Here is a 14,166-nt window from a genome sequence, read left to right as displayed (position 1 = left end):
ATACTTGATCTCTGGATGCCTTTGACTAGCTAAAAACTGCTTCCTTACATTGACTCAAAATCTGTCCATCTTACCCCAGAGGGCCCACACCCAAGTCCAGTGCCTGGCCCTCATTACAACCCTTCAGTACTTACCAGGGAGCTCTTAACTTCTCAGCCTTCTCTTCTACCTAAGGACCCTCAATCTCATCAACGATTTTCTCATGTGGCCTTTTTTCCCCTCCCACATCAGTACCGAATTCTAACCTAGAATCGGTGCAGAACTATATGACCTGGACAGAAAACACACTTAACATTCTCTGTCTCAATTTCCACATTTGCAAAATGAAAGGGCTACCTCAGAGATTACTCTGAGGATCAAAGCCCTCAGAAAATTGAAAAAGCGTTACAAAAACAGAAAGAACAAGTTTCCAAGGACAAGGAAACCTAAATTCGAATAACACGAAGACCACCGTATCCTAAGGAAAATGTCTTCCAAAGGTAGCCAGAAATAAACTTTTGCCAAGAGTTTACTTTAGCATAGGGGCACCTGGGTGGCTCAGTCAGTTAAGTAGTGGACTTCAGCTCTGGTCATGATCTCACGGTTTGTGAGTTCAAGCCCGCATCGGGCTCTGTGCTGACAGCTGGGAGCCTGGAGCCTGCTTTGGATTCTGTGTCTCCCTCTCTCTCTCTCTGCCTCTCCCCTGCTCCCACTCTCTCTCTCGGTCTCTCTCTCAAAACTTAATAAACATTAAAAAAAATTTTTTTAAAAAAGAGTTTACTTTGGCATAAATCCAGGAACAATTTCAACCGATCTGTTTTTCTGAAAAAGCACTCCCCAACTTGTTGAGCCTATTTAGGCACTCCAATTACATCCAAACTTGATCCTTTTAAAATCAACGAATTTTAACAAATGAAAAAGACATGACTGAATCCAAAAGGATCTGATGATGTATCCTTTGAAACTGAACTACGCACCATTCCTTTGGCTAAAACAATGTTTTAACGCTTTTGTAACAATCCCTCCCCTCCCTGGCTCTTATAATCCAGGATTCCTCCATGCTTTCAGAATAAAATCTAAATCCCCTTCATTGTCTACCCAAGGAATTCTCCTTCCTCCTCTCTAGCTACTATCGCTCATTCACTCTCTATTCAAAGGACACACTTAACCTGCCTTGTTCTCTCTTCCCCGCCCCACCCCTACCCCCATGCCTTTACACAAAGTCATAGCCAAGGCTCTGCAGCCATTGCCCCGCTTTTTTCAGACAGCAGATTTTCTCCTCATTCAAACCTTTGCTCAAACATCCCCTCCTCCGGAGTCTCATCGGAATCACCAAGATGGTTTGAGGTTCCTGTTTCTTTCCTAGTACTTATTTCCTTGTATTGAAATTGTTTGTTTGTTTTTCTGTCTTCCTCGCCAGACAATGGAATCCTTAAAAGATGATGTGTATTTTATTCATTTGGGGGTAATTAGTAACTAGAACAGTGCCTTGCATAGAGTAAGTCCTCACTATATGCAGAATGAATAAGTTAATTAATATGCAGTAGAGGGAAACACAAATATACAGAAAAGTAACCATTCAATGAACTGAGGAAAGGGCATCAATCTTGCCTGACCTATATCAGAATTCAGAACTAACTCCAAATCGATAAAGTACTTTTTCAGTGGTCGGAGGTGTAACCTGTATGCTATTTCCCTACCCATTCTTGATTGCTAGAACCTCTTTTATCATTTGCAAGGCACTTTCCACGCATTCACCTGCATCGCGCCGTTTAATCATTAATGCCACTGCAAGACCCTGTTACCCAACTGGGATTTAATGCGGCAAGCTCAGCATGAGGAGCACTGGACTTAGAGTCAGACAAGCTGAGCCCCAGGCCCCATTCGGCGGGTTGACTCCTGGTGTGTTATTGGACACATTTCTTACCCCGTCTAAACCACAGCTCCCTCTCCCACTTTGCCATCCTTAGTGAAGGTCAAGTGTCATTGTTACACAATGTTGTCATTATTATCCAAGCTGGCATTTGGAGGCACCCAAACTGATCCAGAAAGAGCACAGACTTTGGGTATGGTGGGCCAGGCTTTGACTCCTAGCTATGTCACATAATAGCTGGGGAATTCTCTGAGCCACTTTTCTCATATTATAGAGATACTAATGATTTTTTCTCTTAGGTTCTCGTAAAGCGTAGTTGAGATAAAGAATATAAAAACATTTGTAAATTTTTCAAGTGCTATACGACATTATTATTATTCATGGTTGGCCAGATTTAAGAACGACTTAGAACAGCATTGCTCAAAGTTCCCTGTGTGCCACAAGAGTGCTTAATAAGTATACCTTTGCAAAGTTATCGGTAACTACACATCAGCTTTTTTTTTTTTTTTTTGCATATCAGCTTATTAAAGGCTCTGAGAAGTCCTGCTGTAGAGAGATCTGTTTAATTCCATTCAAGCTGCCCTTTTCCAATTGCCCTTTTCCAATTTATTTGAATATGGAACACATGTCGTACCTTGTGGAATAGCAAGCATGCGAAGAGGAGAAATGTTCTTTCACCAGGTCGTCACCACATGACTCTCATGATAGACATTCGGAAACAAAAACCAAAATAGTCAAAGACTAAAAACACTCCCCGTTCGACCATCTACTCACTTATTGTATGCAATATGCCTGCTTGCTAGAAGACAACCAAAAAAGTATATACACGCATACACGGGAAAAACCGAGTTAGACTTTTGAGAGGAAGTCATAAATTCTGAAGGAAGAAGGCATCCAGATACAATTGACTATGGGTGCGAAGACTTAAAAACTGTTCCAGCTGGACATTTGTGATTCCCACTGGCTAGACTGCACTCTTAGTAACTTCTGGACTCGTATGAAATGAACAAGAAAAAAAATACTTGTTCATCTGCACACACATTTCCTTTAAAGTCGTGATTGCTCTTTTCACATGGTAGCAAAAGCTCACTTCATTATTTCAAATGGCTCTTTCTCAGAATCAACTCTTGTGACTTTAAAAGCCGCCATTAATTTCCCATTAGTAAACTTTAATTAAAATGAATATGTATCATTGCTTTCAGCAGTTGCATTTGTAATAAATGTATAAATACATTCAAATCTTGCCCAAAATGTTTCAGATAGCTATTTCTGAACAAGCAAACACTTTGATGTTATTTCAAAGGACTGTATCTACAGAAAGCTTTTAGAACCTTGCCCTTACCTAAAATAACTAAAATTTCATGGAAATACAAGGGACAGTTACCAACCTAGCTAAAATCTATTTTATTGATCTCAGAAAGTAGCATGTTAAAACATGAATGATGGCCCCTGAGCTTTGAACCATTCAGTACCTCGGTGTTTCTGCAACATTTGTGCATAATGCATTGAAAAGAAAAGCTAGAAGAAGCAGAGGGGTGTTCCTAATTTAAAGAATCCTAATGGTCTAAGATAATGATCTAATACAACAATCTGTGATGAACTGCCTTTCACCAGCTTATTATCAAAGATGGACCTACTGCCCAAAGTTGCATTCCAATACTCTACACTCGGAGAAGCTGAAACAATTTAGAAGGCATCTGAGTGTTAAACTCCATGAATTTTCCGATCCCTTTCCAGTTTCCTACATTAGGCTAAAGTTTGCTTAAACATACTTTATAAGGAGAAAACGAGGTTGAGTCTTAGACCATACTTCCATCAAGTTACCCCACTGCCCCCCGAATATCGTAACTAGAATCCAAGAACAGGTGGATTAGATCATTCAGACTTCCATGTTAAACACAATATTCTGAAAATGTGGGCAAATATCTGAAAATATTTTCAACAATACTTCCTCCCAGGGAACCAGGCAGTAGCAGAAAAAACCTCAAAACCCTGTAGAAATACTTAACAAAAGGAGTCTTGTGTAACCACAGTTTCTCTAAGAGTTGGGTGGGTCACTGAGTTTTTCAGACAGCCTGTGACTTTCCTTGTGCATTTGACCTTACCCTTCTTTCCCTCCGCCTCCTAGATCAGCTTTTCTGTATGGCCAGTTGACCCAGTGGCTGTGGTCTCACTGAGATGTATGTGGGCCCTTTTCTTTTCCTAATTATTTCTCACTTTCTGCATTTTATCTCCTGAGATAACTAAATGTCAGTGTTCAACTGGGAAAATGTTTGGTTTCGACAGTCTAGTAAACATAATGATAATGAAAATTATTTTTCAGGTCACAGAATTTGATAATATATTTTTCATAAACTATCAATCTGGAGGAAGCATGGGCAGTTCTTCAGCTAATAAGAGAAGTGGCTGCATTATTTACATACATCTAGACATTTCAAAGGTGATTGAAAAGTAAGTGATTTCCAAATCCGGCACAAAGTTTGCAAAAGTCACCAAATGGAATGGTAAGCGTGTAAGCTTCGTTTTCCACATTATCAGATGGAAACTACTAATCATAGGCACCTCACCACTAAACAATTTCAGTGATCAATGTGAACATTTGAGTTCTTCATCAAATCTGAATGGCTTCATATAATAATGGCTGCATATAAGGCTTCATAATGGTCATTCATGGAACATACAGCTATCACATTTAACTGACATTTCAAAGTCCTTTGAGTCCAAACTATGGAGCTTTCCAACACCGACGGGTCTGACTGCCTCTCATATACCACTTTTCCAGAAAGTATCCGTTTGGAAAAAAAAAAAAAAAGTTTCGCAATTTGAAAGTTTGCCGTCTATGGCAATGTTCATCCTGCTTCACAAAGCAACGACAGTCCCAGGAAAGGTTGCAAAATAACCACCCTTGCTCTTCTCCACGAAAACACTATCGTTCGCCGCAAAGAAAACAAGTGTTTCGTCCCATTCGACAAATTCTCTGAGCTGTTTCCACATGGGAAACATGTCCTCGGCACACTTAATGATTTATAAAGCCTTTATCACAAAGATAACTACAAATGAAACGGAAAAGGACACTGGCATACCAGCACGTAAGCCCCACGTTGGTGCACTTACTAGGAAGTTTCCTCATTTTACTTACACTGCATACTTCTGAGCACTCTGTTTCATGATATTCCTAAATCTAGGCAGTGACCGCTCAAATGACGGCTCCCTCTGCCCAGAGAGTTTAGCTTTGTATTCCAGTGTCTAAGTGGAAGTGATATCTGTGTAAAAAGAGTTGGTACATCAGATGACAAGTAGCAGAGCGACCAATGAAGATGCCAAGTCCGATTAAAGTTTACAAGACGCGCCACCCCTTTTCTAAGGTTTCTTAGTTATGTGAGAAATCAGAATGTGGGGTTATTGCAAGCTAAGCAGAAAAGACATCATAAAAGTGAACCTACTCGTGGTTGGAGATAGATACAAATATAGATTATAGATCTAGATATAGGTGTCAGTATTCTCCAAAAAAGGACAAGCCGTCTGCCCACTAAGCTTTTTACTTGGAGCACAGTACTTCTCCTACCAGTGAGCATTCCAATGTGGGTACTTCTGAGCAGTAAGAATTGCCATATAACTAGAATTAGCAACAGGGAACAAAAGAAGCCATCCAAATGGCAATATACCCCGCAAATTCAACATAATAAAAAAGGATTTTTAGAAGATGTGACAGGAATCCTCTCCCGGCCACTGAAACAGTATCACTAAAAATGGGGAGGGGGTAGCATATAAACAGAGAGAAGCTGGTGAAGCAGCGTGGGGACACAGAGGGGAGGGATGGGTTGATCAAAACCACTTTGCTGCCTGTCTCTTGCTTCTCACTTCCCTCCCACCTTAGGTTGTGATCACAAATCTTAAAAATGCAAAACCCGGTATAAGAAAAAGAAAAAGAAAAAAACCCCACACACTGAAAGAGTGTGACTAGGGTTACTACCTCAGCAACCCTAAAGGATTTTCGTGCAAAAGCAAAGCAGTGAGGCTGTTATGTGGTTAGCAATAGCAGTTCTCCCCCGTCCCCACCCCTGATACGGTACCTCCAGATCTGCCCGAGCTGCAAGATGTGGATCAGTGACTGCAGGAGCCAGATGCAGAAGGAGCAGGACGCAGACCTGTGTTTGCCGCTGGCCCGGGTGGCCCCGCTACTGTTGCTGCCGCTGTTGGCGGCGGCGATGTTGCTCTTGCTGGCGTTGGACGCTTGCCTTTGCGGCGTGGAAGGACGAGCCTCGCCTTCCGCGGCTGCAGACCCACTGCTGGCCACAGTCTTGCAATCGGCTCCAGGCTGCGGGCAGCTGGAGGCGGCTGCGGTCGTGGCGCTGTCCTCGGTGCTGAAATCGTGCACGAACCAGCGGAAGCTGAACACTTGCACCGAGAGCGAGCCGAGCACCACGAAGAAGAGCGTGAGCCCGAACCACCAGCGCTGGCCGCGCAAGTAGTAGTCCACGGCGAGCCAGATGTCCGTGCCCACGTCCGCGAAGTACACGGCCACGGCGGCCAGGATCCAGAGGCAGTCCCACAGCGAGTAGCGCCGCTGCTCCCTGCCCAGGCGCAGGCACAGCGCCGCCGAGCCCGCCCCGCTGCCGCCCGGGCCGCCAACGCCGCCGCCCGGGCCGCCCAAGCCCCCGGAGCCGCCGCCCGAGCCGCCGCTCCCGGCACAGCAGCAGCAGCAGCGCGAGCAGCCGCCGCCGTCCGGGCAGCAGCCGCCCCCGGCCGCCTCCTCGTCCTCGGCTCCCGACCCCGACGGCAAGCCCGGAGCCAATCCCTGCACCGAGCCCGAGTGGTCCGAGTTCTGCAGCGGGGTGAACGCCACGTCGCTGCTCTTCTTCATTTTCAGCCTCCCGTCTGACTTAGCGGCCATGATGCCTCCAAACCGGAGGAGAGCCCTCCTTTATCTGACACCTTTCCCCGCTGTCTCCTCCTCCCGCCACCTCCTCGCCTCGCCCCGGCTTCCCTCCCTGGCGGCGCGGCTCCCCCTCCTCCTGCTCCTGCGCCGGCTCGCCCGCCGCCGCCCGCCGCCCGCCGGGCTGGGCGCTGGGCCGGGCTAGCGGCGCGCCTGGGGCCGGCAGGAGCGCCGCCTGGCTGCCTGCGCGGAGCCAAGCTGCTCGCGGCGCCCCGCGCGCGCCCCTGCCAGCCGCCCGCGCTCCTCGCCGTCCCGGCCCCGCGGCTGCCGCCCGAGCCGCCGCCGCCGCCAGCAGCAGGAGCAGCAGCGGCCGCCGCGGCGCTCCTCGGACCTGCACATTCCTCTCCTCCCCTCGCGCGCGCTCCCTCCTCCCGCTTCCTCTCCTCCACCAGCTGACTCCGAGGGAGAGGATGACCTCATCCCTTCTCTTCCAGCTGCCGCCGCTCCCACCCCGGCTCGGGAGGGGCGAGGGAGGAGGAGGGCCCCGGAGGAGGGGCCGGGCCCGAGACTCGCGGCTGCGGTGGGGGTGGGCGGCCGGCCGGTCCCGGGGGCCGGGGGCAGCGGCCGAGAGGTCGACGAGGGACGGTCGAGGGCCCCCAGCTCACAGGATTTCGGGGGAACGCTGGGTGGATTTGAACGACACAGGGGGAGGGGCAGGAGGGCGCCGAGAGGAGGGGTCTCGGCGTCCAGCCCTCGCGGAGGTCGAGGAAGAGCCGGCAGGGGCGGGCGGGGCGGCGGCGGGGGCTCAGGGGGCGCAGGCCTCTTTGTATGCCGCTCTGATCTGCGGGTACCTGGACCAGGGCTGGGTGTGCAGCTGGGGCTGGCGACGGTTTGGGAGACGGGGTTTAACTCGGACACGAGGGCCCCGAATGCTGGCAGCGGCGGTGGGTGTGCCCGGCCTCGGGAGAGCTGAGAAGGGAGAGGGCGTGCGGGGCCCGCAGAGGCGCGGAGCGCAGCGCAGAACCGCCGGCCTGGAGTGCCGCGGCGAGGGGGCGGGTCCGCGGGGAGCCCCAGCCGGCGCCCTCGGGGGAGGGTGCGGGCCGGGCCTCTCCGGTGGACCCCGGCGCCAGGAGCCGGGAGGTGGGGAGGTGGCCCAGGCCCCCTCTGCGACCCAAGCCCACGTCGCCCGGCCAGCACGCCCCACGCGCTCTCCGCCGCCGGGCAGCAGCCGAGCCAGGGGGAGCGGCGGGCCTGGCGGCTGCCCTCCACCCACTCCTCCCTCGGGAGGGAAGCGCAGCACCCCTGGCGGCGGCTCCCGGCGCCGCGGGGAAGCGGGGCGGGGCCGGCAACCCCGGGAAACTGTGGCCCCGCCGGCAGGTAGGCAGCGGCGGAGCCGCGAGCGGGCGCCACCTCCCCTACTCCAAAAGGAGAATTACCTTCTCTTAAAGCTGTAGGAGTTACGGACTTGAGGTGTGGTCCCCCAACTCCAGAAATGACTCGAGTGAATCAAATCTGTCATGGGAGTGGTTCGCCAAATGAGAAACGACGAGAATATAGGATATTTGGGGGCTTGAAAAAAAAAAAAAAAAGATTCTTAAAACCCAACACACGTAGGATCCTCATTTTGTTTTTAAAGCCAGAAAACTTAGTCTGATTTGTCTCGCTTAACTTTTGCAGTGTAAGTGACAGAGAGTGTAATTCTTTAATTACACTGTGACTCACATGTTTTAAGACCAGAGGGAAGTGAGGCAACACGTGTTACACTGCCATTAAGAGCTGCCACTTGTGGTCTTCTAAGTCTGGAGGCAAAACATAGCACCCTCCTCTCCTTCCCCGTTGTAGACACCAGGCTCCATTTGAACTAGTGTGTGCGCCATTCTTAATTAGTAGCATCATGAAGTAGAAATGCAGGGGAAAAAATTCTCTGCGCGTAGAAATAGCCACGCCGGGGGCGCCTGGGTGGCTCAGTCGGTTGGGCGTCCGACTTCAGCTCAGGTCACGATCTCGCGGTCCGTGAGTTCGAGCCCCGCGTCAGGCTCTGGGCTGATGGCTCGGAGCCTGGAGCCTGTTTCCGATTCTGTGTCTTCCTCTCTCTGCCCCTCCCCCATTCATGCTCTGTCTCTCTCGGTCCCAAAGATAAATAAACGTTAAAAAAAAAATTAAAAAAAAAAAAAAGAAATAGCCACGCCGGACATCTGGTGGTGCTAAGGGCTCATCGGCTGTTTTAGCACCAACCTGGACAAAGTGGAATTCGCCCCAGCCCTGGATGTGGCCTCCTTTATTCTTACAGGTGGCGGCCCTGGGCGCCGCCTTACTTGGCCTTTCCTGACTGTGTGGCAGGAGCCTGTAGGGCCACAGAGCCCCTGTCCCTTACATGGCATGTACAAATCCATTATGTCTAGCAAAAGTCATGGCCAAGTGGTGAATAAAGGTCAATGCAGTATCACGGAGCCAGACAGAACGCCAGGCAAAGGGCGTATTTTTAAATCTAACTTTCAACTCGGATCCTCCTGGAGCGAGAAAATCCTTTTTAGAATAACACTCTGGTGCTATTTCCCCAAGGTCCAAATCTAAGATTCCATCTCCAGGGCACTACAGCTCATCTTACTGTGTGCCAAACCACTGGGGAGAGGTATGATCTCTTAGGTGACCGGGTCCTAAGGGATGGAGTGTATTCTAGGTCAAATGCAGTGCCTTAACATTGTTCCAGGGAAAAGACCCTGCAGAGCATCTGAGCTTCTAAAGGCCTGGAGCTGACTGAAGGTTCCTTTAGAGCAGGGATGTTTCTTACTCGGTTGTATCCTGTGCACCTAGCACAGCACCTGCACAGACTATTTGCTCCGAAAATTACAGCTGAATGAATGCATGAGTTTATAGAAAGAACATTCCATAACTACATTCTGTACTCACTATGTTCCCATGGCAACATAGGAATTATGAGACTTACCCTGTTAGGTTCTAAGAAGGAAATAACTAGTGATGGTTTCCTTAATAATACATTTGCTCGAAACTGTCTAGACCCTTTCGGAAGTTTCTGTCTGGACCATCTCTGGAAATGTTAGTGGAAGTTGGTGGAAGGAGTGTACAAGTAGGTGATCGGAAGACGAACATTCCGTCCCATCCTGGTTCTGCTGCTTACTGGCCCCAGGGTCTGGGCAAATTGCTTAATACACAGGATTAAGAGGAGGATTAGATGAGATAATGCATATTACTGGGCTTTGTATACAATATTGTTCCCGAGAGTCTCTAATCCCATAAGTCTATTATTCACGTCTCAGGATGCGGATTTTAATATCACCTGCTCTATCATAATCGTGGCACTTGTCAAGACTGACGGACATAATGGTGAAGCGCTCAGGGTTTAGACTCAGACAGAGGCGCCCTTGGGCATGTTATTGAACCTCTCTGGCTCTCATGTTTATCACTCGTAAAATAGGGATGATAATAGTCTCTAGTATCCAATGTTGTCACCAGGAATAAATTAAATGATACATGTAAACTAACACCACATCCAGTGTCCGGAACATTCAGACACTAAATACACAACATTCTGTTAATATTCTTCATGTTTCTTCCACCCCCTCATGTTTTCCTTTTTTTTTTTTTTCCTTTTAATGTTTATTTATCTTTGAGAGAGAGACAGAGACAGAGACAGAGCATGAGCAGGGAAGGGGCAGAGAGAAAGGGAGACACAGAATCCGAAGCAGGCTCCAGGCTCTGAGCTGTCAGCACAGAGCCCGACGCGGGGCTCGAACTCACAAAACCATGAAATCATGACCTCAGCATAAGTCAGACACTCAACTGACTGAGCCACCCAGGGGCCCCTTCCACTCCCTCGTGTTTCCTGGCTTAACTCTAAAATTTAATGTTCAGCTTGTCAACTCTCCCTAAAATCAGATTTCCTCAAAATACTGTCCTTGGACCAACTGCATCAGAATCCATTGGTTTTTGGTGCAGGTTCCTGGCCTGTCTGTACTATAATCTGTCCTTCAATGATCTGATCTTCTACTGTATCTCAGAAGTTCACCTCCACTGTAATCTAAACCGTGACATTACTCAACGGCAGGCATCCCGCCGCAGCTACTCCCTCCCAAATGGTTCACCCATTCCCTCAAGTACCCTTGGATTCCTTTCTGCTTCATTCTCATGCCCTTTAACCTGATCTTGCCCTCACTTTTCTCCTTACGTAGCAGAACTTCCATAGTCAGCCATCATCAGCTCTTTCTCAAACACGTCCTCATCCTGTTGTCCCTCCCACTCGACAAAACACCGAGCCTGTCCAAACCCTCTCTCCACCAACTGGAAGCCTAGGTCCCTCCAAGCAGCTGCAGTCAGAGGAAGGGTGCAGCCAGGCTGACTGAGCTCCTTTTTGGTCACAAAAAGCCTGCAGGGACCCCCCAGTCCTGCTCAGCCTCACACTGTGCCTTACTTGTCCCTTTTCTTTTCTACTCTTCTAAAACATTATTTCTTTTTTTTTTTTAATTTTCCCTTCTCCAACTTTACCTCCTTCCTCATCCTTAATCTCAGCTGATGCTTCCCATTTAACTGAGAAAAACGAAGCAATCAGAACAGAACCCACAAAACTCTCAGTACCTCCCAGCCTACCTACCGACATTGGTACCAACATACTCAGCCTCCTGCCTGCACAAGGAGACCCCGCTTTCTCACCCTTCTCAATGCTCAAGAGCACAGCTCAAGGATAATTTCAACAATCATTGGTTCTCCCTCTGCTGGGTCATTCCAGTTGGCACACAAGCATGCTCTCATGTATCCACGAGTTAGAAAACAAAGCAACCACCCCCCAAAAAAAACAAAACGCAAAACATACACCCCCAATTTTTTAATTCCAGTACCCTTTTAGGTACCACTAAATCTCCCCAAAACCTTTCACACAGAGTTCCTCTAGAGTTACCTAACCTGGCAGTCTTCAGTTCCTCTTCTCCTAACCTCTGGCACACTCTCAGATGAACCCAGGACAGCTCCAGAGAAACTGTTCTCACCAAGTGCACCCCATCTCTCTCTCTACTTTATTAAACATCCCACTTCTTATCTCACTCGGACCTTTCGGCAGCCTTGACCTAGTTGACCACTCCCTCCCTGCTCACTGAAATATATTATTCACTAGGCTTTCACTGTACCACACACTCTTGGTTTTTTCTTTCTCAAAGCCTGCCTCTCTGCTAATTCTGGGTCCTTTGCTAATTCTTTCTCATTTCCTCTATCTTTAAATAGGCTCAGTCCTCAAATCTTTCTCTGTGTACTCTTGCTCCCTCGATAATTTCACGAAATCTTATGTTTTAAAATACCATCTATATGGTGATGACTCCCCTATTTATTTCTCCAGGCTGGATATGCCCTGGACCCCAGAATACATCAAACAGCTTTCTCAACGTCTGTACTTGGATGCCTAATGGACATCTCAAATTTAAATAGTCTGAAATTGCACTTCGAGTCCTCCCACACCCCTCAAAATCTGTTCCTCCTTCCTTATTTCAGTTAATGGAAACTCTTTCCTTTTGTTTCTCAAACCAAAGAATTGTAGAGTCATTCTTGGCCACTTCCTTCTCTTAGACCCTATATCTAATCCGCCAGAAAATACTGTTGGCTCCGCATTCAAAATCTATTTTTATTTGACCATTCCTTGCCATCTTCCCTGACGCCACTTTGATTAGATTCACAGCTATCTCCCTCCTGGATTCCCGTCTCCCTCCTGGTCTTTCTGTGTCCTCCCTTGCTTCCCCTACGGTCAACATGGCAGTCAGAGGGATCCTTCAGATGAGCACGCCGGGTCATGCTATTCATTGATTCACATCAGTGTCGGCTACATAACTTGTGGGGCCCAGTACAGAATGATAATGCAGGACCCTGGTCAGGGGCAAGGAAGCCAGGCTCCTTCCCCGTGAACCTCTGCTTCAACCCATAATGGATAAACAATCCTTAAGAGATTGCAGCCTTCACACTGGGACATGCTGAATACCTGCATCCTCAGTGGGCAAGAGACCCCTGCTGAAGGCTCCTAAAGCTGCCAGCCCGAGAAGGGGAGGGCTACCACCGTGCCTCGCCCTGAAATGCCGTGGAGCATACACCTGACGGCAACACTCCTCGCTTCATACCCGGGGCTCCACTAAAGGTGGGGGATAGCAATGGTACTGGGACACAGGTGAAAGTGTGGAGTGGGAGGTCAGGCAGGGCCAGAGCACCAGGAGGGGGTGAGTGGGTGGCAGAGAATCCATCCTAGGGAAGCAGGGAGGCCACTTGTGAGCTGAGGTTCCAAGTCTTTGGCACATGCTTCATTATCGGATCGGAATTCACTTACGAAACACAGATTCAAAGAACAAAAGGTGGCAAATGCAACGCATTAAGGTGCCCTTCTAAGCATGGAGCCCTGTGCACCTGCACTGGTCACACACTCACGAAGTCAGCCCTGACTCGTATTTGTCCAACATCTTCCCGTCTTTCACCGTATAAAAAGAAACATTTTCATATTGGCATGCAAAGCCCTACATAATCTGACTCCCGGGTGGCCAGTTTCCTTCTGACCCTACTCATCCATTCCCTCCCTCCACTCCATCTACACAGTTCTCCTTATGATGATACCTCAGATACACTTGTAAGGCCACTTCCCAGATTCTTTGCCTATGCTGTCCGTTCTTTCCGGGATGCTTTTCTCCAAGTATCCATAAGGTTTGTTTCATTTTCTTTAAATCTGCGCTTCAAATCCTCATTCATGAGACCCTTCGCCACCAGTTCGGGCAACCTCATTTTTTATACAAGTCCTCTCTTCATTGTACTTACACACTTAGTCCCTTCATCTAGGCCAAGAGAAAGAGGCCTGACTCTTTGCCTGTCTACTTAAGGTTCCACCTTGTTCTATGGGAGGTAGCGTGGGGCACGGGATGACCTCCCATTCTGCAGAGAGCCCACACACTTACCAGTAGGTACTGAGCTTATCCTATAGGTTCCAATGTAGAAGCTCTATCAGAATAGGCATTAATGTTAACATTTGCCCCAAAGATTCATATTAGGTGGGAGCAGAAAGCAAATTTTGTTTGGGTCTTTGTTAGTATGTTTCTATTTTTTAAAGGTCTCTTTATTTATTTTCAGAGAGAGAGAGAAAGAGAGAGAATCCCAAGCAAGGCACAGAGCCTGACATGGAGATCTGTCTCACAAATTGTGAGGTCATGACCTGAGTGGAGATCGAGTCAGACATTTAACCAACTGAGCTACCCAGGCACCCCTGTTTCTATTTTTTTAATATATAATCCAACTTCAGAGAGGGAATATTCGGACTCGGGAGAAAGGTAGTTAGTAAAACATAGTCAGTATTAAATATTTTGATTCAACGTGTTTGACCTTGAAAAGATAGAGGTGAATTAAAGAAGACCCAGCCGTCCCCTATGGTCAGCCGGGAAAGTCAGTCGTTCAACCCCAACCAAAT

The 14,166-nt window shown here is 48.2% G+C and overlaps 1 protein-coding gene across 1 annotated transcript in view; it reads right to left on the bottom strand.

The window, feature by feature from the left end:
- Nucleotides 1-6,746, bottom strand: part of XKR4 (XK related 4) — a 416,446-nt gene extending 409,700 nt beyond the window's left edge. Inside the window, exon 1 of the mRNA XM_042924344.1 lies at nt 5,926-6,746. Coding sequence (XP_042780278.1) covers nt 5,926-6,746 — 821 coding nt within the window. The remainder of the gene's footprint in view (nt 1-5,925) is intronic.
- Between the last annotated feature and the right edge of the window lie 7,420 nt (nt 6,747-14,166).

Source organism: Panthera leo, chromosome F2 (genome assembly GCF_018350215.1).
Source record: "Panthera leo isolate Ple1 chromosome F2, P.leo_Ple1_pat1.1, whole genome shotgun sequence".
Classification (NCBI taxonomy): domain Eukaryota; kingdom Metazoa; phylum Chordata; class Mammalia; order Carnivora; family Felidae; genus Panthera; species Panthera leo.
Note: the sequence above shows the minus strand (reverse complement) of the source record. Positions and strands in the feature narration are given on the sequence as shown.